This window comes from Palaemon carinicauda, chromosome 17 (genome assembly GCF_036898095.1).
Source record: "Palaemon carinicauda isolate YSFRI2023 chromosome 17, ASM3689809v2, whole genome shotgun sequence".
NCBI lineage: Eukaryota > Metazoa > Arthropoda > Malacostraca > Decapoda > Palaemonidae > Palaemon > Palaemon carinicauda.
This window is the reverse complement of record NC_090741.1, coordinates 42629798-42655307: the sequence shown is the minus strand read 5'-3', so window position 1 is coordinate 42655307 and position 25510 is coordinate 42629798. Positions and strand designations below refer to the sequence as shown.

Below are 25510 nucleotides of genomic sequence, written 5' to 3'. Positions count from 1 at the left end.
AAAGCATTCTTTGACATAGGCAATGATGGTTTCTTAACTGAGCACCATAATGCCTCAGATCTACCTCGTAAGGACTTAGTACGGGCTAAGTAGAACTTAAGAGCTCTAACAGGACATAACACTCTTTCCAGTTCGTTGCCTACGATCTCTGATAAGCAAGGAATATCAAAAGATTTAGGCCAAGGACGAGAAGGCAGTTCATTTTTGGCCAGGAAACCAAGTTGAAGTGAACAAGTGGCTTTTTCTGTAGAAAAGCCGATGTTCTTACTGAAGGCATGAAGTTCACTGACCCTTTTAGCCGAAGCCAAGCACACTAGGAAAAGTGTCTTGAGGGTGAGATCCTTCAGGGAGGCTGAATGTAATGGCTCAAACCTGTCTGATATGAGGAACCTTAGGACCACGTCTAAGTTCCATCCAGGAGTTGCCAAACGACGTTCCTTAGAGGTCTCGAAAGACTTAAGGAGATCTTGGAGATCTTTATTGTTGGAAAGATCTAAGCCTCTATGACGAAAGACCGAAGCCAACATGCTCCTGTAGCCCTTAATCGTGGGAGCTGAGAGGGAGCGAACATTTCTCAGCTGTAAAAGAAAATCTGCGATTTGGGCTACAGAGGTACTGGACGAGGGCACAGATGCTGACTTGCACCAGTCTCGAAAGACTTCCCACTTCGACTGGTATACTCTAATGGTAGAAGCTCTCCTCGCTCTTGCAATCGCACTGGCTGCCTCCTTCGAAAAGCCTCGAGCTCTTGAGAGTCTCTCGATAGTCTGAAGGCAGTCAGACGAAGAGCGGGGAGGCTTTGATGGACATTCTTTACGTGGGGCTGACGTAATAGATCTACCCTTAGAGGAAGACTTCTTGGAAAGTCTACCAGCCATCGAAGTACCTCGGTGAACCACTCTCTCGCGGGCCAGAGGGGAGCAACCAACGTCAACCTTGTCCCTTCGTGAGAGGCGAACTTCTGCAGTACCTTGTTGACAATCTTGAATGGTGGGAATGCATAAAAGTCCAGATGAGACCAATCTAGGAGAAATGCGTCTTTGTGTATTGCTTCTGGGTCTGGGACTGGAGAGCAATAGATTGGAAGCCTCTTGGTCATCGAGGTGGCAAAGAGGTCTATGGTGGGTTGACCCCAAGTCGCCCAAAGACTCTTGCACACGTCCTTGTGGAGGGTCCATTCCTTGGGAATTACCTGACCCCGCCGACTGAGACAGTCTGCCAAGACGTTCAAGTCGCCCTGGATAAATCTCGTTAACAGGGAGATGCCTCGATTTCTTGACCAAATGAGCAGGTCCCTTGCGATCTCGTACAGCGTGAGGGAGTGTGTGCCTCCTTGCTTGGAGATGTACGCCAAAGCTGTGGTATTGTCGGAGTTGACCTCTACTACTTTGTTTCGAAGGAGACTTTCGAATTTCATCAAGGCCAAGTGGACTGCCAAAAGCTCCTTGCCGTTGATGTGCATGCTCCTCTGACTTGAGGTCCACAGACCTGAGCATTCCCGACCGTCCAGGGTCGCACCCCCAACCCAAATCCGACGCGTCTGAGAACAACACGTGGTTTGGGTTCTGAATTGCTAGGGATAGTCCCTCTCTCAGGCTGATATTGCTGTTCCACCATTTCAGGCATGCCTTTACTGGTTCGGAGACCGGGATTGAGACCGTCTCTAACGTCTTGTCCTTGTTCCAGTGAAAGGCTAGATGGAACTGGAGAGGCCGAAGGTGCAGTCTTCCTAGCGAGACAAACTGCTCCAGGGATGATAGAGTTCCTACGAGACTCATCCAATTCCTGACTGAGCACCGTTCTCTCTTCAGCATTAGTTGGACTTTGAGCAGGGCTTGATCTATTCGGGTGGCAGACGGAAAAGCCCGAAAAACTGGACTGCGAATCTCCATCCCTAAATATAGAATAGTTTGGGATGGAATCAGCTGGGACTTTTCTAGGTTGACCAAAAGTCCCAATTCCTTGGTCAGATCCAACGTCCAATGAAGATCCTGCAGACAGCGATGACTGGACGAAGCCCTGAGAAGCCAGTCGTCCAAGTACAGGGAGGCTCGGATTCCCGATAAATGGAGGAATTTTGCCACATTCCTCATGAGCCTCGTAAACACGAGAGGAGCAGGACTGAGGCCAAAGCACAGGGCCCGAAACTGGTACACCACATTCCTGAAAACAAACCTCAGAAACGGTTGGGAATCTGGGTGTATAGGAATGTGGAAGTACGCATCTCGTAGGTCGAGAGAGACCATCCAGTCTCCCTTTCTGACCGCTGCTAAGACTGACTTCGAGGTCTCCATAGTGAACTTTGTTTTCGTAACAAAAACGTTGAGCGCACTGACGTCTAGCGCCGGTCTCCAACCTCCTGTCTTCTTTGGGACTAGGAAGAGACGGTTGTAAAACCCCGGTGATTGAAGGTCCGAGACTTTCACCACCGCTCCCTTCTCTAGCAACAGAGACACTTCTTGGTTTAGGGCTTGTCTCTTTGACTCCTCTCGGTACCTGGGAGAGAGGTCTATGGGAGTTGTCACTAGAGGAGGTTTGCGTACAAACGGAATTTTGTACCCCTCTCTGAGCAACCGAACAGACTGTTGGTCTGCGCCCCTCTTCTCCCAGGCCTGCCAGAAGCTCTTCAATCTGGCTCCTACCACTGTCTGAGGCTGTGGGCAGTCAGACTCTGCCACGTGAGGACTTGGCTCCTCTCTTCTTACCTCTCTTTCCCTCGGCACGAGCACTTCCCCTGCTGGGAGCTCTGCCACGAAAGGGCGGGATAAATCTGGATGCCGGAGTCTCGATCCTGGGTCTTACAGCAAAGGATGTAGAAGGAGTCCCTTTGCGAGCAGAGGACGCCATCAAGTCATGGGTGTCCTTCTGCACAAGCGAAGAAGCTATGTCCTTAACCAATTGTTGCGGAAACAAAGACATTGATAAGGGAGCAAAGAGCAGTTCTGATCTCTGACAGGGAGTAACTCCTGCCGAAAGAAAAGAGCAAAGGGAATCTCGCTTCTTTAAGACTCCCGACGTAAAAGTGGAGGCGAGCTCATTGGAACCATCGCGGATGGCTTTATCCATACATGACATGATAAGTAAGGAAACATCTCTGTCAGAAGACGAGATTTTTCTACTTAAAGCTCCTAATGACCAGTCAAGGAAGTTGAAAACTTCAAAGGCCCTGTATACGCCTTTCAGCAGATGGTCAAGGTCCGAGGAGGACCAACTAATCTTCGAGAGTCTCATGGCTAGGCGGCGGGGAGAGTCTACGAGGCTTGAGAAGTCACCCTGGGCAGAGGCAGGGACTCCCAAGCCGAGAACTTCTCCCGTGGCATACCAGACGCTCGATCTAGACGAGAGCTTTGAAGGAGGGAAGGCAAAGGCCGTCTTCCCCAAACTCCTCCTGGTATCCAACCAGTCGCCTAAAAGTCGTAAAGCCCTCTTGGAAGAGCGAGAAAGCACTAGCTTAGTAAAGGCTGGCATGTTAGCAGGTAAGCCTAGAGCAAACTCAGACAGTGGCGAACGAGGAGCAACGGTAACAAAGTGATCGGGAAAAAGCTCCTTGAAAATTAACATGACTTTCTTAAAGTCCATCGAAGGAGGAACCGTTCTAGGTTCGTCTACATCCGAAGGATGATCATCATGATGAGGGTCAGCAACGTCCTCATCTGAAGGATCTTCGTCCGACAACTGCTGAGTAACAAGCAAAGGGGTTGGCAATGCTTGACACACAGAGTCCACACGCACTGGTGCATCAGTAGCAGTCCAGGACGCTACGTCATGTAACTGCTTAACAGCCTGACTGTCAACAACAACAGGAGCGGGAGGACGCTCGACGTCAACTCGAGACTGCTTTGACTGCCTAGACTGAGCAGTCAAAACAACTCTTGACTGCGGTGTTTGACGCTCAGCGTCAAAACAAGTCAACTCCGCTGGTTGGCGAACGTCCTGAACGTCAACAAGAGCATTAGGAAGCGGCTGAACATCCATATGCGGCTGAAAGTCAACACGGGACTGCATCGAGTGAGGCTCTACAAAGCGTGACTGACGTGACTTAGTAACGCCAACGTCAACAGGACGAGCAAAGGCTCGTTTAGGCGGCTGAAGGCCAGGATCTCGATTAGCTAAGCGGCGAGGATCATCGTGAACCTTTTCAGCAGAATAGTTTTCCATAAGGGAGGCGAGCTTGATCTACATGTCTTGCAGTACAACCCATTTAGGATCAACGGGAATGGGTGCGGTAAAAGACGAGGGTAACGTCTGAGACTGCACAACCTTGCCTACACCAAGACTCTCGGAGCCTGTGTAATGTTTCTGCTTAGGCGGCGAGCAGTCTTCCGTTGACTGCAAAGGGTCAGAGCTGTCCCAATGGCTACAACCAGGACGCTGGACCTGTCCTGAAGGGACCGACTTTCGCTTCAAGGGCCTTGAAACCTTGCTCCACGGTTTCTTATGCGAAAAGCCTTTGGACGACGAGGAGAAAATGGTCTCTCTCGTCTTATGGTAGGGGCGGTCTTGATGAGACACGCCTGTTACCATAGAGGGAACGTCTGTTCGCTGATCAAGGCCTCTCGAACCCATAAGTCGTACGACATTACTTCTCCCCTGGGCTTGGGAGCTTGCAAGAGGTCTCGGACTAGGCGAACGACAGGCACGAACAGGCGAACCCTCGGTTGCAACACTGAAAACACTTTGCGCACTAATCACTTTCCCACGATTTTCCGCTGTGGCACTCTGACACTTTAGCTCTTTAACGTCAGCCATGAGTTGATTACGATCTGTAGCTAACGACTCAACTCTTTCACCCAAAACATGAATGGCACGTAACATATCCCGCATTGATGGCTCCTGAGTGCTAGTAGAGGGTTCAGGCATAACTACTACAGGGGAAGGATTAGGTTCAGGGGCATGGGGAGAGGAAAAATCTACTGATCTAGAGGAACTCCTCCTCACCCTATCTCTCTCTAGCTTACGAGAATACTTGTCATATTCGAGCCAATCGAATTCCGAAAGGCCCACGCACTCCTCACACCGATCTCCTAATTGACAGGTTTTACCCCGACAATTAGAACACACAGTATGTGGGTCGAGAGAGGCCTTTGGAAGACGCCTATTGCAATCCCTAGCATTACACTTACGAAATCTAGGAATTTGAGATGGGTCCGCCATTTTGAAATAGTCAAAGAAAGTCCAAAAAACAATCCAAAGTCATCAACAATTAAATCTGTCCAAAAAAGAGTTCAAGAGTTTAAGTTGAGGATAAAACACCTGCACTGCGAAGGCTCAAACCAAAATGAAGTACTTCACCAAGTCTGTTGAAAAACTCCAGGTTATACAGCGAGTAATGATACGTCTTGTCGTTAAGGCCGACAGAGAAGAATTGAGGCTTGTTTACATGCATATGCGGTATCTGGCCGATAGTTGGCGCTGGTGGGCACACCCGCAACCTTCATAGCGATTGCTCACGAGTTTTTGTGTGTTTTTCTGTCGAGCTGCTGGAGCAGCAGCTATTATATATTCACCGGCTAAGTTAAATATTTAAAACTATTCTATTTAAGGGACCCAGCCAGAATACCAATATATGGGGGTATAGGAAGAAAAATACAAAATCCTGAAAAAATTCACTGATCTTCGTATAGAAATGGAGAAGGAATATACAAAATATTGTGTCAAAATTCCTCTTACTTTCATAGTTACAGGGTAATTAGCAAAAGTAACCCAATAAATCAAACACATTATTCCCTACTAGAAAATGCAGTATTTCTTCTGTTATCGTAAATTTTGATAAACACAAAAATTGTGAACAATGACATCTGTATAGCTTCAACGAATCACATGACGATGTATTATATGGTAAATTACACCCTTTGCCCTTCAGCCTTACCACAAACCTCATAGAGAGCACATGTCTGAGTTTGACCTCTGACATTCACTCATTTTTACATTTGTTTTTCCCGTTTTCAGCACGAATTTTATCATTTTAAAGAGGAAAAGATAATTTGGACAACTTGCTAACATAAGGAAGAAAAAAATTCGCTCTATTAAGAGAGAGAGAGAGAGAGAGAGAGAGAGAGAGAGAGAGAGAGAGAGAGAGAGAGAGAGAGAGAGAGAGAGAGAGAGTGTGTGTGTGTGTGTCTGTGGATGGAGGAGTGACGAGCCAAAAAAAGCAAGATATTGACCAAAAGAATCTTCATTATGATTAAATTATGATAAACAACTTTGTTTTTGTTTATATCAAAATAGGAACATAAAATTCATAATAATCAGGATATATTAATATTGTCTTTGTAAAAATACAAAGAAAAGCTTAGAACACCCGTATCTCAACACTATAATTATTGACCTTCAAATTCTACTTTCTCCCTTAGTTTTAAGGATATAGCAATGAAATTTGGTGAATAACTTAGAAAGACATTATAAAAGAAAGAAATATTAAGCCCTTCTTTCCAATTTTTTTTCATATTCTATTTCTCAATTTTTTCCCCTCTTCTCTCATCATCCAAGAAGGGCAAAGAAAGGGAGACATCCTTCCTTTTCTACCAGCAATGCACAGGCTTAGTCTTTACAAGAGTTGCGAGAACCAATGTTTCTTCCCCCAATCACAATGGGACAACTCTTGATCCTCAAGCCTTGCTGCACAACACTGCGCATTTGTAAAAGGTATAAAAACATCTCCACTGAGTAACCAGACACTTGGTAAGGCTGTTCGCCCTAAAGTTTCTTCCAGGAGAGAAGCAGGAGCTGATCGTACATGACTCTTATCGATTGCACTTCCTGGACTTCATGATGACATCATTTACTTGTTCTTCTTCAGATGTGAAGACTCAGCGATGACAAAGCAAAGGAGAAAGGAGAACTCGAAGTTTGTTTTCTCTGGAGATGTGTAGACAGATGACAACACTACAACACTCTTACATGGTAGAAAACAAAACACCCGAGTGATACCTCTTTAGCAACTTCCTGGATTGGCAGTCGCTGAAGAAAAGAAGGGTAGTGTCCCTCTACTTTACACTTGGTGGCAGAGAAATTCTTCTGCAGATGGAGCACCAGCGATATCCACGGCAAACCACCTTCCTTAGGGTCACATTGTTGTCCTAATTGTCGGCTAAACACACACACACACACAGGATAAAATAGCACAAGACATGCCGCCCAACAGGGACAAGTGTTGTTTGTTGGATAACGGCATATGTCACAGGAAACTGTAATACAAATAAAGTTAACATAAACCACTGCATAACCTTGCTGCTTCTACACACACACACTCACACACACAAAAAATCTGCTCGAACACAACTGCAAAACCAATTATTCAAAAGAAACCACTGCATATCATTACTTCTTCTACAAAAAAAATCCCTCAAACATGACTGCAAGACCAATTATTTAAATTAAAGAAAAAGCAAAAGATTAAAACAGCCAGATAAGGACATCGAGGAGTACGTCAGTACTCTCCAGCGGCCGAAGTTGAATTGAAGGTTGCGCTACCTGCCATCAGACCGCCAGCTGTCTTACTATGTTATAAAGCTTAACGGCCACTACAGCTTCAATGACAGCATACTTCTACCAAAGGTCGAAGGTTTGTATTACGTGTAGGAACAAACCATGGATATACTGAAGAACATTAGAGTCCTGAAGACACTGTGAAACATTAGTGGTGATGGCAATGACAATATTCAAAATCATCACAAAAGTATAGTCTTTACATCAGATTTTCCTTTTACAAGGTTAAACAGGGAATTGGCTATCATCCCTCTATCCCATTTTGTACACTCTATTTGAACTTCCACCAGGTCCACGTTCTAGCTACTGTACTGCCTTTCTCCATGACATTTAGGAAAATCTGCTTCTCATCTACTGCACCTAATTATACATCAATCCTTTGTCTGGTCAATTTTTCCCATGCCTTTCTCTAACATCTTAACTTCCTTCAAATTTGGCCAACAAAATTGCAGGTGAATTAAACATAATTGCAATGACAGTCACAGTCGTACTATGCTACACGGATTACATCACAAAACAAGTTGTACAGTTAATGAGATCTCATTCAGATACTGAAAGCCCACTCCATCTCAGAGATTGGGCTAGTTTGGGAACACGATACAAAGAAAAAAGGAGCAATCAATTACAAAAGAAGATTAGGAATTAACATAAGGACATCCAGTTGGATGGCCCAGAAAAATAAAGACAATGGGCATATTGCAGGATTTAGACCAAATGAAAAATTCAGACAAAATGCATAAGATTGAATAAAAAAAATCTCATCCAATGACCAGACATCTAATACCATTTAAAGCACCAAGCATAAAATTTCTAAGTGACCATTAGGGTGTAAAGGAGCATTGCAACATCTCCTCAGCTATTTTGGTCTCTTCTTCTTCTTCTTTGTCTACATCTTTTCCCACTTCTATGTGGGGTCGATGTTTCTGGTCAGCTTTCTCCATCTACCTCTGTCCCACACCTCATCACCGGTTAATCCCTTTGATCGAAGGTCATTCTTGATACAGTCCACCCACCTTCGCTTTGGTCTCCCTCTCCTTCTCGTTCCCTGTACCTCCATTTCCATCACTCTCCTCCCAATATACTGATCATCTCTTCTCATGACATGCCCATACCATCTCAGTCTACTTTCTTGGATCTTATCAGATAGTTTTCTAACTCTTGTGGTACCCCTAATTACCTCATTCCGTATCTTATCTCTTCTTGTCACCCCACACATCCATCTCAACATTCTCATCTCTGCCACATCCATCTTCTTCTCTTCTGTCTTCTTTATTGACCATGTCTCCGCTCCATACATCATTGCCGGTCTCACAACTGTCCTGTGTACTTTACCTTTTAACTTAACCACTATTTTCCTGTTGCATAGTACTCCACGCACTTTTTTCCAATTCTTCTATCCTGCTTGTATTCTATGGTTTATTTAGCCTCTTCTCTAATGGTCGTAAATTTTTCAACTTTGTCTTAGTCAAATTTTCATTTCCCATGAAAAACAAATCCTTCAAGGGAGTACTATGAAAATGTATATATCTGAATCCCTGATCTCAATCAATTATTTAACAAAATATAGGGTTCTTAGCATTGTTTAGCCTAGAGTCACAAATAAGAAACAAAAAATTAATCAAGTTACTTACTTGTGTAAATAACAGAAACCTCATGAAACTTACCTATCGGATGCTTACAAGGGTTTGTAGTGAACATCTCTTTGAAATACTCACTGCACATTGATAACACAAACTTATGTGCAGGGAACAACTTGCCATCGCAGGCTAATGTTGCATCAATGAGAGATTCCTGAAAGACGAGAAAAGATACATTTCTTAATGTGACTTTTCCCATAAAATCAAACGAAATTTAACAACTTTAGCTCGCATGAATGACACATTTACCATTTGAAAATACATGTCCTTTCACAATCAGCCAAATGAGACTTGACAAATACTACCACAAAATCTAATATCTATTAATCCTTTTACCCCCAAAGGACGTACTGGTATGTTTCACAAAACTCATCCCTTTACCCCCATGGACGTACCGGTACGTCCTTGCAAAGAACTGCTATTTATTTTTTTTTTTGCATATTTTTGTTAATTTTTTTTGAGAAACTTCAGGCATTTTCCAAGAGAATGAGACCAACCTGACCTCTCTATGACAAAAATTAGGGCTGTTGGAGCAATTTAAAAAAAATATTCTGCAAAATGTGCTTGGAAAAAAATAAGCCCTGGGGGTCAAGGGTTGGAAAGTTCATAATAGCCTGGGGGTAAAAGGATTAAAATCAAGTAGTTCTGTGGTTGCCACAGAGTCTTAGCAATCTGCGTAATGATTATCTTATCTGTTTATAATACTGACCCAAAATTAAAGTTGCATTACCCTACCTCCTAATACAACCCTCTAACTAGAATCTCAGAGACAACTGAATTAGTTATTAAAGCACATTTGTCAGTTTCAGTGAATTAACACTCTGCTATTCAGTGCCAAAGAATAGACTCACCTCTTCTCGTAAAGAGTATAAAAGTTGCGATAGAGTTGAGAGATGGTTGTTCCATCTCAGAGCTATCATTTCCTCCTCCATGTTTCTTGTCCTGAAAGTAAATCACAAAAATTATCATTTCCAGTTTATGGCAATAAACATTCTGTTGAAAAAACATGTGATCCCAATAAAAAGAAATGCTGCTAACCTCAATACCCTTCACCAAGATGGTACAGTATTACTGTACTGTATTATGATTATCATAAGCCAAGCTGCCATCCTCGTTGGATGAGACAAATGCTATAAAACAATAGGGAATGCCGTCCAGTACAAAAAATGGAAACCTATGTAAAGTAAAATGTTATTTTCATTAGTAAAATAAATTTTTGAATATACTTACCCGATAATCATGTAGCTGTCAACTCTGTTGCCGACAGAAATCTACGGTCGGGATACGCCAGCGATCGCTATACAGGTGGGGGTGAACACCACAGCGCCATCTGTGGTCAGGTACTCCAGTACTTCTTGTCAACACCACCTCAATTTTTTCCTCGGTCCACTGGTTCTCTATGGGGAGGAAGGGTGGGTCAATTAAATCATGATTATCGGGTAAGTATATTCAAAAATTTATTTTACTAATGAAAATAACATTTTTCAATATTAATCTTACCCGATAATCATGTAGCTGATTCACACCCAGGGTGGTGGGTGGAGACCAGCATACATGTTATCAAAGAAGCTAAGTATCCCGTATTTTATTTTATTAGTTATTCAAAAATAACATAAAATAAATAAGTACCTGGTAAGGAAGACGACTTGAACCATTACTCTGCCTTTATTAAGTACGTCTTCCTTACTGAGCGTAGCGGTCCTCTTAGGATGCTGAACGACTCTTAGGTGCTGAAGTATAAAGGGCTGCAACCCATACTAAAGGACCTCATCACAACCTTTAACCTCGGCGCTTCTCAAGAAAGAATTGACCACCCGCCAAATCAACAAGGATGTGGAAGGCTTCTTAGCCGACCGTACAACCCATAAAAAGTATTCAAGAGAAAGGTTAAAAAGGTTATGGGATTATGGGAAATGTAGTGGCTGAGCCCCCGCCTACTACTGCATTCGTTGCTACGAATGGTCCCAGGGTGTAGCAGTTCTCGTAAAGAGACTGGACATCTTTGAGATAGAATGATGCGAACACTGACTTGCTTCTCCAATAGGTTGCATCCATAACACTCTGCAGAGAACGGTTCTGTTTGAGGGCCACTGAAGTAGCCACAGCTCTCACTTCATGTGTCCTTACCTTCAGCAAAGCAAGGTCTTCTTCCTTCAGATGAGAATGTGCTTCCCTAATCAGGAGCCTGAATAGGTAAGAAACTGAGTTCTTAGACCTTGGAAGAGAAGGCTTCTTGATAGCACACCATAAGGCTTCTGATTGTCCTCGTAAAGGTTATGACCTTTTTAGATAGTACCTAAGAGCTCTAACTGGGCAAAGTACTCTCTCCAGTTCGTCCCCCACCAAGTTGGACAGGCTTGGGATCTCGAACGACTTAGGCCAAGGACGTGAAGGAAGCTCGTTTTAGCAAAAAACCGAGCTGCAAGGAACATGTAGCCGTTTCAGATGTGAAAACTATGTTCCTGCTGAAGGCGTGGATCTCACTTACTCTTTTAGCTGTTGTCAAGCACACGAGGAAAAGAGTTTTTAATGTGAGGTCCTTAAAAGAGGCTGATTGGAGAGGTTCAAATCTTGATGACATAAGGAACCTTAGGACCACGTCTAGATTCCAGCCTGGAGTGGACAACCGACGTTCCTTTGAGGTCTCAAAAGACCTAAGGAGGTCCTGTAGATCTTTGTTGGTGGAAAGATCCAAGCCTCTGTGGCGGAAAACCGCTGCCAACATAATTCTGTAACCCTTAATCGTAGGAGCTGAAAGGGATCTTACGTTCCTTAGATGTAACAGGAAGTCAGCAATCTGGGTTACAGTGGTACTGGATGAGGAAACTGCATTGGCCTTGTACCAGCTGATAGACTCAGAGTGGATGTCCTCCTTGCTCTGGCAATCGCTCTGGCTGCCTCCTTCGAAAAGCCCCTAGCTCTTGAGAGTCTTTCGAAAGTCTGAAGGCAGTCAGACGAAGAGCGTGGAGGTTTGGATGTACCTTCTTTACGTGAGGTAGACGTAGAAGGTCCACTCCTAGAGGAAGAGTCCTGGGAATGTCGACCAGCCATTGCAGTACCTCTATGAACCATTCTCTCGCGGGCCAGAGCGGAGCCAACCAACGTCAGCCGTGTCCCTTTGCGAGAGGCGAACTTCTGAAGTACCCTGTTGACAATCTTGAACGGCGGGAATGCATACAGGTCGAGATGGGACCAATCCAGCAGAAAAGCATCCACGTGAACTGCTGCTGGGTCTGGAATCGGAGAACAATACAACGGGAGCCTCTAGGTTATCGAGGTAGCGAACAGATCTATGGTTGGCTGACCCCACAGGGCCCAAAGTCTGCTGCAAACATTCTTGTGAAGGGTCCACTCTGTGGGGATGACCTGACCCTTCCGGCTAAGGTGATCTGCCATGACATTCATATCGCCCTGAATGAACCTCGTTACCAGCGTGAGCTTTCGATCTTTTAACCAGATGAGGAGGTCCCTTGCAATCTAGAACAACTTCCACGAATGAGTCCCTCCCTGCTTGGAGATGTAAGCCAAGGCTGTGGTGTTGTCAGAGTCCACCTCCACCACCTTGTTAAGCTGGAGGGACTTGAAGTTTATCAAGGCCAGATGAACCGCCAACAGCTCCTTGCAATAGATGTGAAGTGTCCTTAGCTCCTGATTCCATGTTCCCGAGCATTCCTGTCCGTCCAAAGTCGCACCCCAGCCCGTGTCTGATGCGTCAGAGAAGAGACGGCGGTCGGGTTTCTGAACAGCCAAAGGTAGACTTCCTTGAGAAGAAAGCTGTTCTTTCACCACGTGAGAGTAGACCTCCTCTCTTCGGAAACAGGAACTGAGATCGTCTCTAGTGTCATGTCCTTTATCCAGTGAGCTGCTAGATGATACTGAAGGGGGCGGAGGTGGCGTCTCCCTAACTCGATGAACAGGGCCAGCGATGAAAGTGTCCCTGTTAGACTCATCCACTACCTGACTGAGCATCGGTTCCTTCTCAGCATGCTCTGGATGCAATCTAGGGCTTAGTAGATCCTTGGGGCCGACGGAAAAGCCCGAAAAGCTCGACTCTGAAGATCCATACCCAGGTAGACAATGGTCTGGGATGGGACGAGCTGGGACTCCTCAAAATTGACCAGGAGGCCCAGTTCCTTGGTCAGATCCATAGTCCATCTGAGAATCTCCAGACAGCGACGACTTGTGGGAGCTCTTAAAAGCTAGTCGTCTGACGGAGCCGGACACAAGATCATGGTACTGCTGCACAGTCTGTGAACTGTCAACCATGGGGAAGCGAGGAAGTACAGCGACAACCCGAAGCTGTCTAGACTGTCTGGGTCGTACAGACAACTCCTTATCGGGTTGCTGAGGTTGCCGCACTGCGTCACAACAAGTCACTTCTGCTGGTTGTTGAACGTCTTCCCAGTGACACACTGACTCCGTAAACAAAAAATCCTCTAACAAGGACTAAGCTTGGACTGCATGTCTTGCAACAAAGCTCAAGGTCTATGGGAGCAGGTGTGGTAACAGACGGGGTTAGCGACTGAAGTGGAACCATTACCCTCCCTGGAAGCATGTTATGCTTAAATAAAAGTCCATAGGAGGCTAAGCAGCTAAAGGCTCCTCTCCAAATGACAGAGTCCTCAAGGGAATATCAGAAGGAGGGAGAATAGCACTTTCTCATCTACAGGAACCATATCCGAGAAAAGCTAAGTTCTCTCAGTGAGGGTTTCACTGGTGCAAAAGCAGCAGACTAGAAGGCAACGTTATGAAACTGCTTGACAGTCTAGTGAGTTGGCAACAACCAAAGATGTGTGACTGAGGAGCATGCGGTAAGGTATGCAGAGCATGCGGTAAGGTATGCAGAGCATGCTGTAAGGTAAGCAGAGCATGTTGCATGGCGTGCGGCTTATGCTGCATGGGATGAGGCTCATGCTGCATGGGATGAGGCTCATGCTGCATGGTATGAGGCTCATGCTGCATGGGATGAGGCTCATGCTGCAAGGGATGAGGCTCATGCCGCATGCGTTGAGGAGGATGCCGCATAGTATGAGGCTCCTGCCTCATGGGTTGAGGCGGTTGCCGCATAGCATGAGGCTCCTGCCTCATGGTTTGAGGAGGATGCCGCATAGCATGAGGCTCCTCATAGCATGAGACTCCTGCCTCATGGGTTGAGGAGGATGCCGCATAGCATGAGGCTCCTGCCTCATGGGTTGAGGAGGATGCCGCATAGCATGAGGCTGCCTCATGGATAGAGGAGGTTGCCGCATAGCATGAGGCTCCTGCCTCATGGGTTGAGGAGGATGCCGCATAGCATGAGGCTCCTGCCTCATGGTTTGAGGAGGATGCCGCATAGCATGAGGCTCCTGTGAGGTTCCTGCCTCAAGAGTTGCGTCTGCCTCAAGGGTTGAGGAGGTAGCTGCGCAGAGAGAGGCTCATGCTGTGAAGAATGCGGTTGCTGCATGCGTTGAGGCGGCTGCCTCATAGCATGAGGTTCCTGCCTCAAGAGTTGCGTCTGCCTCAAGGGTTGAGGAGGTGGCTGCGCAGAGAGAGGCTCTTGCCTCAAGAGTTGAGGTTCTTGCCTCAAGAGTTGAGGCTCTTGCCTCAAGAGTTGAGGTTCTTGCCTCAAGAGTTGAGGTTCTTGCCTCAAGAGTTGAGGCTCTTGCCTCAAGAGTTGAGGCTCTTGCCTCAAGAGTTGAGGTTCTTGCCTCAAGAGTTGAGGCTCTTGCCTCAAGAGTTGAGGTTCTTGCCTCAAGAGTTGAGGCTCTCGCCTCAAGAGTTGAGGTTCTTGCCTCAAGAGTTGAGGCTCTCGCCTCAAGAGTTGAGGCTCTTGCCTCAAGAGTTGAGGTTCTTGCCTCAAGAGTTGAGGCTCTTGCCTCAAGAGTTGAGGTTCTTGCCTCAAGAGTTGAGGCTCTTGCCTCAAGAGTTGAGGCGGTTGCCGCATAGCATGAGGCTCCTGCCTCAAGGAAAGTGGAGGTTGCTGCATAGCGCTGGTACCTGGCAACTCCCAATGCGGCAGCTCACGCATGGAGGCAGGAGGAGCCTCAACATCATACGTCTGGCAGGGTGGACTGCGCAGAGGTGGAGGAGCGCTCGCAGGAGGAGGTGTGCTAACCTTCTCTGCCTGAAACTCCTGCATCAACACCGCAAGCTGAGACTGCATTGTCTGCAGCATAGACCACTAGAGTTTAAGAAAGACAACAACAAACGGAGCTACTGTCCGTTGAGACTGAGGGTCTAAAACAGCTGGTGCGGCAACAGACGGAGTTACTGCCTGTTGCGATACCACCTTGCCTCTCTGGGAGGTGTGCAGTTGTCGTACTGCAGCAAGTCCGAACTGACCCAGTGCTAATGGCACCACCTAGGAGTTGGACTTGCGCGGAAGGGACCGACTTGCACTTAAAAGCTGCAAGATTTGGTCCATGGTTTCTGCGAGAAACCTCTTCCACAGACGAAGAATAAAAGGGCTCTCTCGTCTTTGTGTGGGTGGGGTGATCACGTCGGCTACGTGAGTTGGTTACACCCGAAACCACGGAGGGAAACGTCTGTTCGTCGATCAAGGCCTGATGAACCCATAAGTCCTTCGACGTTACTTCTCCCCTGGGCTTGGGAGCTTGTAAGAGGTCCCAGACTAGGCGAACAACTGGCACGAACAGACGAACCCTCGAACGCAACACTGTAACACTTTGCGCTTATCACTTTATCACTTTTGATTTTCTGTTTGCACTTATTTCACTGAACTCGAAACTTTAAGTGGTTTGTACCTGAAACACGCAATTCTATCCTTCATTAAAAGTTAGTAATTGCGAAAACAGTATTACAATGTAACAGAAAACATAATGAAAGATAAATAATTCAGTGGCTGGAAAAGAGACTAAACACTAGATCAAATAAACTACGTTTAAAATCTCTCACCGCATAAAGCCTGAGAACAAGAATAAAACTCTAGAAACGTTTACCTTCTTCCCCTAAAGAGACTAGGGAGAAGAGCAAAAACGATAACAACGTTACCCGCTTGAACGAAACGTTTATCCTCCTCTCTCTCCCTCCGTCTCTATCTCTCTCTCTCTCTCTCTTGACTTAGAACCTGAGAGATGAGCCCAATTATATATATCGTTAAAACATATTATTGTTAAAGGAAAAAAACTGAAAGATTTCCCAAATAAAAAGTTCCTTTATTAGAATTAAAACCATTTAAGCTAAGAAAGAATGAACAAAACGCTAGAATCGTTCTACTCTTACTGCAACGTGACACCGTGAATACTCTCTCTCTATCGTAACGATAGAGCGCAAGTTGAACGTTCTGAACGTCAACAACTGCAGAGACAAAACAAAACGTTAGTTCAACTTTGAAAACAGTACGAGACTATCAAAGAAATTCTTTCAAAAACATTAAAATAGCATAATATGTTAACAGGTAAAAACGAAATGACGGGCTCAATGTTAATTAACTTCGGTTCCAAGAAAAGACCGCCTACTATTAGGAAAGGTCGAATATAAACAAATATAAAAATTAATTTTAATAAGTTTATAATAAAAGGAAGTTAATCGAAGAGGCCTATAAAAGGCGGAGAGATATAAAATAAATCTATAACTTTTGTTAAGCAAAATTAAGAAAGAGAGTCTATACTCTCTTCGACACCAACACTTCCGTCTAAGGGAAGGGTCGGCCATTAAAAGTGAAAGAGAGTTCATACTCTCTTCGTCACCAAAATTAAATCAAAAATTAAATCAAATTAATTCCAAACACTTGCTAAGCTAATGATAAAGCTTCCTGAATAGCGAAGGCTAAACTCTAGAGCAAATACATCACCAAATCGTGAGCAATAACTCCAGAATCAACAGCGTATCCATGTAGGTCTAGCCGGAGGCACGACAGAGGAAAAATTGAGGTGGTGTTGACAAGAAGTACTGGAGTACCTGACCACAGATGGCGCTGTGGTGTTCACCCCCACCTGTATAGCGATCGCTGGCGTATCCCGACCGTAGATTTCTGTCGGCAACAGAGTTGACAGCTACATGATTATCGGGTAAGATTAATATTGAAAAAAATAAATTATTTATAAGAAGTAAATTTACATTACCAATATCAATATGACTATAAATATGTTATTTTTATAATAAAATAAATTTTTGAATATACTTACCCGGTGATTATATAAGCTGCAGCTCTGCTGCTCGACAGAAAACTCTACGTTATAAATCCGCCAGCGATCGCTATGCAGGTAGGGGGTGTACTTCAACAGCGCCATCTGTCGTGCAGGTACTCAGTACTCAATGTAAACAAAGAACTCAATTTTCTCCTCGGTCCACTGCGTCTCTATTGGGGAGGAAGGGAGGGTCCTTTAATATATAATCACCGGGTAAGTATATTCAAAAATTTATTTTATTATAAAAATAACATTTTTCAATATTTAACTTAGCCGGTGATTATATAAGCTGATTCACACCCAGGGGGGTGGGTAGAGACCAGCAATAAATGTTTACATTATTATGAGCTAAGGATTTTTTATTTCATTTTAGCAGTTATCAAAATAACAAACATAAAATAAATAAGTACCTGGTAAGGAAGTCGACTTGAACAATTACTCTGCCTTTTTAAGTACGTCTTCCTTACGGAGCCTCGCGATCCTCTTAGGATGCTGAGCGACCCCTAGGAGCTGAAGTATCAAGGGTTGCAACCTATACTACAGGACCTCATCAAAACCTCTAATCTAGGCGCTTCTCAAGAAAAGAATTTGACCACCCGCCAAATCAACCAGGATGCGAAAGGCTTCTTAGACTTCCGGACAACCCAAAAACAACAATAAAAACATTTCAAGAGAAAGATTAAAAAGGTTATGGAATTAGGGGAATGTAGTGGTTGAGCCCTCACCCACTACTGCACTCGCTGCTACGAATGGTCCCAGGGTGTAGCAGTTCTCGTAAAGAGACTGGACATCTTTAAGATAAAAAGAAGCGAACACTGACTTGCTTCTCCAATAGGTTGCGTCCATTATACTTTGCAGAGATCTATTTTGTTTAAAGGCCACTGAAGTTGCGACAGCTCTAACTTCATGTGTCCTTACCTTCAGCAAAGCTTGGTCTTCCTCACTCAGATGGGAATGAGCTTCTCGTATTAACAGTCTGATAAAATAGGATAAGGCATTCTTTGACATAGGCAAAGATGGTTTCTTAACAGAACACCATAAAGCTTCTGACTGTCCTCGTAAAGGTTTAGTTCGTCTTAAATAGAACTTAAGAGCTCTAACAGGGCATAAGACTCTTTCTAGTTCATTTCCAACCATATTTGATAGGCTTGGAATATCGAACGATTTCGGCCAAGGACGAGAAGGTAGCTCGTTTTTGGCTAGAAAACCAAGCTGTAAAGAACATGTAGCCGTTTCAGATGAAAATCCGATGTTCCAGCTGAAGGCGTGAATCTCACTGACTCTTTTAGCTGTGGCTAAGCAAACCAGGAAAAGAGTCTTTAAAGTGAGATCTTTAAAGGAGGCTGATTGTAGTGGCTCGAACCTTTCTGACATAAGGAATATTAGTACCACGTCTAAATTCCAACCAGGTGTAGCCAAACGACGCTCCTTCGTGGTCTCAAAAGACTTAAGGAGGTCCTGTAGATCTTTGTTGTTGGAAAGATCTAAGCCTCTGTGACGGAAGACTGATGCCAACATGCTTCTGTAACCCTTGATAGTGGGAGCTGAAAGAGATCTTTCTTTCCTCAGGTATAAAAGGAAGTCAGCTATTTGAGTTACAGAGGTACTGGTCGAGGATACTGATACTGACTTGCACCAGTTTCGGAAGACTTCCCACTTCGACTGGTAGACTCTAAGAGTGGATTTCCTCCTTGCTCTAGCAATCGCCCTGGCTGCCTCCTTCGAAAAGCCTCTAGCTCTCGAGAGTCTTTCGATAGTCTGAAGGCAGTCAGACGAAGAGCGTGGAGGCCTTGGTGTACCTTCTTTACGTGTGGCTGACGTAGAAGGTCCACCCTTAGAGGAAGAGTTCTGGGAACGTCCACTAGCCATTGAAGTACCTCGGTGAACCATTCTCTCGCGGGCCAGAGGGGAGCAACTAACGTCAACCTTGTCCCTTCGTGAGAGGCGAACTTCTGCAGTACCTTGTTGACAATCTTGAACGGGGGGAATGCATATAGGTCTAGATGTGACCAATCCAGTAGAAAGGCATCTATATGAACTGCTGCTGGGTCCGGGATTGGTGAGCAATATATTGGGAGCCTCTTGGTCATCGAGGTTGCGAAGAGATCTATGGTAGGCTGGCCCCATGTGGCCCACAGTCTCTTGCACACATCCTTGTGTAGGGTCCATTCTGTTGGAATGATTTGTCCCTTCCGACTGAGGCAATCTGCCATGACATTCAAGTTGCCTTGGATGAACCTCGTTACTAGAGAAAGGTTTAGATCTTTTGACCAGGTGGGGAGGTCCCTTGCGATCTCGTACAACGTCATAGAGTGGGTCCCTCCTTGCTTGGAGATGTACGCCAAAGCCGTGGTGTTGTCCGAGTTCACCTCCACCACTTTGCCTTGAAGGAGGGACTTGAAGCTTTTCAAGGCCAGATGAACTGCCAGTAGCTCCTTGCAGTTGATATGCAACGTTCTTTGACTCGAGTTCCAAGTTCCCGAGCATTCCCGACCGTCTAATGTCGCGCCCCAGCCCGTGTCCGATGCGTCCGAGAAGAGAACGTGGTTGGGAGTCTGAACAGCCAGGGGCAGACCCTCTCTGAGGCTGATACTGTCCTTCCACCAAGTCAGGGAAGACTTCATCTTCTCGGAAATGGGGATCGAGACCGCTTCTAGCGTCTTTTTCTTTTTCCAGTAAACAGCTAGGTGATATTGAAGGGGACGGAGGTGTAGTCTTCCTAACGAAACGAACTGTTCCAGGGATGATAGTGTCCCTATCAGACTCATCCACTGCCTGACTGAACATCGTTCCTTCTTCAGCATGTTCTGGATGTATACCTGGGCTTGACTTGTTCTGGGGGCCGACGGAAAAGCCCGAAAAGCTTGACTGTGAATCTCCATCCCTAAATACACAATAGTTTGGGATGGGACCAGTTGAGACTTTTCCATATTGACCAGGAGACCCAATTCCTTGGTCAGATCTAGAGTCCACTTTAGATCCTTCAGACAGCGACGACTGGAAGAAGCTCTTAGAAGCCAGTCGTCCAAATAGAGGGAGGCTCTGATGTCCGCTAAATGAAGGAATTTGGCTATATTCCTCATCAGCCTCGTAAACACAAGAGGAGCTGTGCTTAGGCCAAAGCACAGGGCTTGAAATTGGTAGACAACCTTTTCGTAAACGAATCTCAGAAAAGGTTGGGAGTCTGGGTGGATGGGGACGTGAAAGTATGCGTCCCTTAGGTCTAAAGAGACCATCCAGTCTTCCTTTCTGACCGCTGCTAGAACGGACTTTGTGGTCTCCATGGCGAACGTCTGCTTTGTGACAAAGACATTCAGCGCACTGACGTCTAGCACCGGCCTCCACCCTCCTGTCTTCTTTACCACTAAGAAGAGACGGTTGTAGAAGCCCGGGGATTGATGGTCCAGGACTTTGACTACCGCTCCCTTTTCTAGCAAGAGAGACACCTGCTTCAATGCTCGTCTCTTGTCTTCCTCTCTGTACCTGGGAGAGAGATCGATGGGAGACGTTGCTAGAGGGGGTTTTCGTACAAACGGGATCTTGTACCCCTCTCTGAGCAACTTCACAGATTGTGCATCTGCGCCTCTCTTCTCCCAGGTCTGCCAGAAGTACTTGAGTCTGGCTCCCACTGCTGTCTGAAGAAGGTGGCAGTCAGACTCTGCCTTTAAAGGACTTGGTACCTTTCTTCTTCCCACGTCTCCCTTCGGCACGAGCACCTCCTCTGCTGGAGGCTCTGCCACGAAAGGGAGGAATGAATCTGGACGCTGGAGTGTCCATCCTGGGTCTTGACAAGGTAGGCAAAGGGGTGGCTTTGCGGGCAGAGGACGCAACCAGGTCATGGGTGTCCTTCTGAATCAAAGAAGCAGCAATCTCCTTAATCAAGTCCTCTGGAAAAAGGCACTTTGAGAGAGGAGCAAACAGAAGTTCTGATCTTTGACACGGTGTCACTCCAGCTGACAGGAAAGAGCAAAGGTTCTCACGTTTCTTGAGGACCCCGGATACGAACGAAGCCGCAAGCTCACTAGATCCGTCACGTATGGCCTTGTCCATGCAGGACATTATGAGCAAGGAAGATTCCTTGTCAGAAGGGGAGATCTTCCTGCTCAAAGCTCCCAGACACCAGTCCAAAAAGTTAAAGACATCGAAGGCTCTAAATACTCCTTTCAACAGATGGTCTAGGTCCGAATGAGACCAGCATATCTTAGAGCGTCTCATGGCTAGCCTGCGGGGAGAGTCTACCAGACTTGAAAAGTCGCCCTGGGCAGAGGCAGGAACTCCCAAGCCGAGAACTTCTCCCGTGGCATACCAGACGCTCGATCTGGAAGAGAGTTTCGCAGGGGGAAACGTAAAGGCTGTCTTCCCTAGGCTCTTTTTGGACTGCATCCAATCTCCTAAAACTCGTAAAGCTCTCTTGGATGAGCGGGCGCGGACGAGTTTCGTAAAGGCAGGCGAGGATGACTGCGTACCTAAAGCAAACTCTGACGGAGGAGAGCGTGGAGCCACAGACACAAACTGGTCCGGATACCTCTCTTTGAACAGATCAAGAACTTTTCTAAAGTCCAAAGAGGGTTGCGTGGTCTTGGGTTCGTCAAGGTCCGAATGTGGTTCATCAACGTGTGCCGCATCGTCATCATCAGAGAGTCCATCATCCGAGAATTGAGGAGGAAGCGGCAAAGGAGTAGGAATCGGCTGGTCAGCTGAGTCCGGTAGCACGGGTGCACGCGTGACTGAACCGGACGCAACGTCATGGAACTGTTGCCCAGTCTGTGAACTGGCAACAACCATAGCAGCGCGGGGACGCATAGCGTCTACTCCAGACTGTCTTAGTCTGATGTGGGCGAGCAGAGGCAACCACACAGGGTTGCGGAGGTTGACGCACCGCGAACGTCAACGGAAGGTTCCGTGCGTCGCTGAACGTCAACATGCGGCTGGCAAGGAGCACTGGAACGCATGGGTGGCGGGACTCTCTCAGCTGGAGTGCGGAAGAAGGTCGCCTCAGCGTCCACAGGACGCACAACCGTGGTTGGTTGTAGGCAAGAGGTTGGTTCAGCATCAACCTTCTCCGCACGAAAGTCCTGCATCAGTGACGTTAACTGATACTGCATGGTCTGCAGCAAAGACCACTTAGGGTCTACAGGAGCAGGTGCGGCGACAGACGGTGTGACTGCCTGAGGCGGTACCGCTTTGCCTCTCTTAGGAGGTGAGCAGTCGTCGGAAGACTGCAGCGAGTCCGAACTGACCCAGTGGCTACAACTGGGCCGTTGGACTTGCGCGGAAGGGACCGACTTGCGCTTAAGAGGCCGCGAGACCTTGGTCCATGGTTTCTTACGAGAAACCTCTTCCGCAGACGAGGAATAAATGGGCTCTCTCGTCTCTGTGTGGGTGGGGCGATCTTGGTTAGATATGCCTGAAACCACGGAGGGAACGTCTGTTCGCTGATTAAAGCCTCTCGAACCCTTTGGTCGTACGACATTGCTTCTCCCCTGGGCTTGGGAGCTTGCAAGAGGTCCCGGACTAGGAGGACGACAGGCACGAACAGACGAACCCTCAAGCGCAACACTATCCACAACACTATCACTCACTTTATCACTACCCACTGCACTCTTACACTTCAGCTCCTTGACGTCCGCCATGAGCTGGTTACGGTCACTAGCCAAGGACTCGACTCTCTCACCCAGAGCTTGGATGGCACGCATCATATCTGCCATCGAAGGTTCTTGAGTGCCAGAAGGGGGATTAGGAGCAACCACTACAGGGGAAGGAATAGGTTGTGGGGCATGAGGAGAGGAAAATTCAACGGAGCGAGATGAACTTCTCCTGACTCTATCTCTCTCTAGCCTACATGTATATTTCTGGAATTCGATAAAATCGAATTCCGAAAGCCCAACGCATTCCTCACATCGATCTTCCAATTGACAGGTTTTATCCCGACAATTGGAACAAACGGTGTGAGGATCGATAGAGGCCTTCGGAAGACGCCTTGAACAGTCCCTAGCATTACACTTCCTGAATTTAGGGACTTGAGAAAGGTCAGCCATTTTGAATTGGTCAAAGGGGAATTCAAAAACTATCCAAAGTCATCAACAAATAATCCGATATCAACAAAAGAATGCAAGGATTTATTGAAGATAAAGCCTGCAAAGCGAAAGCTCAAAACTAGAAACGTGTACTTCACCAAAAAGATGTGAAAACCAATCCAGTTAGCAACAGCGAATTAGTAGGTCTTGCCGGTGGCACGACAGAGAGAAAATTCGTTCTTTGTTTACATTGAGTACTGAGTACCTGCACGACAGATGGCGCTGTTGAAGTACACCCCCTACCTGCATAGCGATCGCTGGCGGATTTTTAACGTAGAGTTTTCTGTCGAGCAGCAGAGCTGCAGCTTATATAATCACCGGCTAAGTTAAATATTGAAAATTGCCAAATTACAGGTAAACCCAACAAGACTGAGAAAGAACACCCAGACAACATTCCATGCATACTACCTTTCAAGAAAGACAGCTATGCCAAAGCAGTCAGTAACATGGTGTTACACACGACATTTACTATATTTTAAATCTTGTTTAAATGCGTAAATTACAACTGAGTTTGTATTTCAATCGCAGATCAACAGCAGAAGAAAAGTGAATGTGAGAAGTATTAGTGCAAATCGGCAAGGCAACTTGCAGCTAAATTACAGACTATGTAGACCAGTTGCAATTGTGTTTTAGCAGCTCCATCCAAAGAATTCACATAATCGTAAGCCATTGCTCCGGTTTGTTTTCACTTTGCTTGATTCCCGCGCTAGCAGTCACGTGATCGATGACGTCAGCTCGCGCTTATGAATAGATGAAATATCTAATTTAATGTTATCATATTTTATTTAGATTGTTTACTTTTTGTGTAGACAGTTTATTTCCTTATTTCCTTTCCTCCCTAGGCTATTTTCCCCAGGGTTATAGCTTAAGCTTGTAATAATAATAATATACCTATTAGGTTAAGGTAGCCAAGTCTAAACATTAGAAATTGAGAACAATAATTGATTTACCTTTACAGAAACGATATCTAAATTAACAGAACAATAATTCAAATTTCAATGTTGAAACCTGTTAATAACCCTAGGTTAGGTTAGGTTAAGACTTTAAAGGGCTTATATATTTATCTCAATTCATCACATATCCCAACTACGGGCTTCAATCTTCCCACTCTCTTCATAATTACTTTAAACTTAATAAATAAACAGCATAAATATAATCAATTGTAATTTAACGAGTTCATTTATAACTAAATTGGAATATCTATATTCAAAATCACTCCACCGTAGTCTACTACCATTAAACTTAAGTTGGGATAAGCTTTATTTATGAATATCACTGGGACCAAATACAGTGATTGAAAGCAGATTTGTTTCCGGTAATTTTCCAAGCAAAGAAAAGATAATTATTTGGCGAATTAAGACCAAATCAGTAAAAATATCATACGAAAACTAATTCCAGTCGGGAGTGGCTAAGATTCTAATAGCAATATTCGTCGTATTTTCTCCTCGTACACTTTCATTTATCACTTCCCAGTAGTTATTGATTACTTACGTAAACTTCTGTGGACTTTTGTACGAGATTTTGATGTTGGATTTATTAAAAACCTCCCCAAAATACAATGAATCCAAAGTTAAAATACATTAACAACACCGTCCCAGGAACAAACACCAATATGTAAACAAATGCCGGGGTGTGCAATGCGCTGATTGGTCACTTCTGCGCAGCCTGACACTGTTTAAACCAATCAGAAAGCGGTTTCAGAAAACGGCCGTTTTTGATTGGTCGTTGAACGGGTTGTTCAGATAGCAGGAAGTGCGGCAGCTGTGGCAGAGAGATGGCACAGGTTTTCTTCCATTTTCCATTTCACGATGAGACTGGACTTGGCCAAAAAAAGAATAATCGTAATTATCATCACTATGTCAATAATAAAGTAATAAATATTAAACATTTACATTAAAATTAGCTAGGATTTATATTAAGGATAATTATTGAAATTCTATGACAAATATACAGATATTCATGTTGATTTAATTTGCATTATATGAATGAAGTATATTTCTATTACTAAAGCTTACTCACTACGCACATGTATGCGTATATATATATATATATATATATATATATATATATATATATATATATATATATATATATATATATATATATATATATATACATATTTATATATATACATATTTATATATATACATATTTATATATATACATACATACATATATA

General features: G+C 45.0%; 1 protein-coding gene across 1 annotated transcript in view; it reads right to left on the bottom strand.

Moving 5' to 3' along the window:
• LOC137656324 (protein bric-a-brac 1-like) overlaps positions 1–24955 on the bottom strand; it is a 38723-nt gene extending 13768 nt beyond the window's left edge. Inside the window, exons 1-3 of the mRNA XM_068390497.1 lie at positions 24823–24955; positions 9977–10067; positions 9153–9279 (exon numbers count right to left, since the gene is read on the bottom strand). Of these exons, the coding sequence (XP_068246598.1) occupies positions 9153–9279; positions 9977–10057 (208 nt within the window). The 5' untranslated portion in view covers positions 10058–10067; positions 24823–24955. The remainder of the gene's footprint in view (positions 1–9152; positions 9280–9976; positions 10068–24822) is intronic.
• Between the last annotated feature and the right edge of the window lie 555 nt (positions 24956–25510).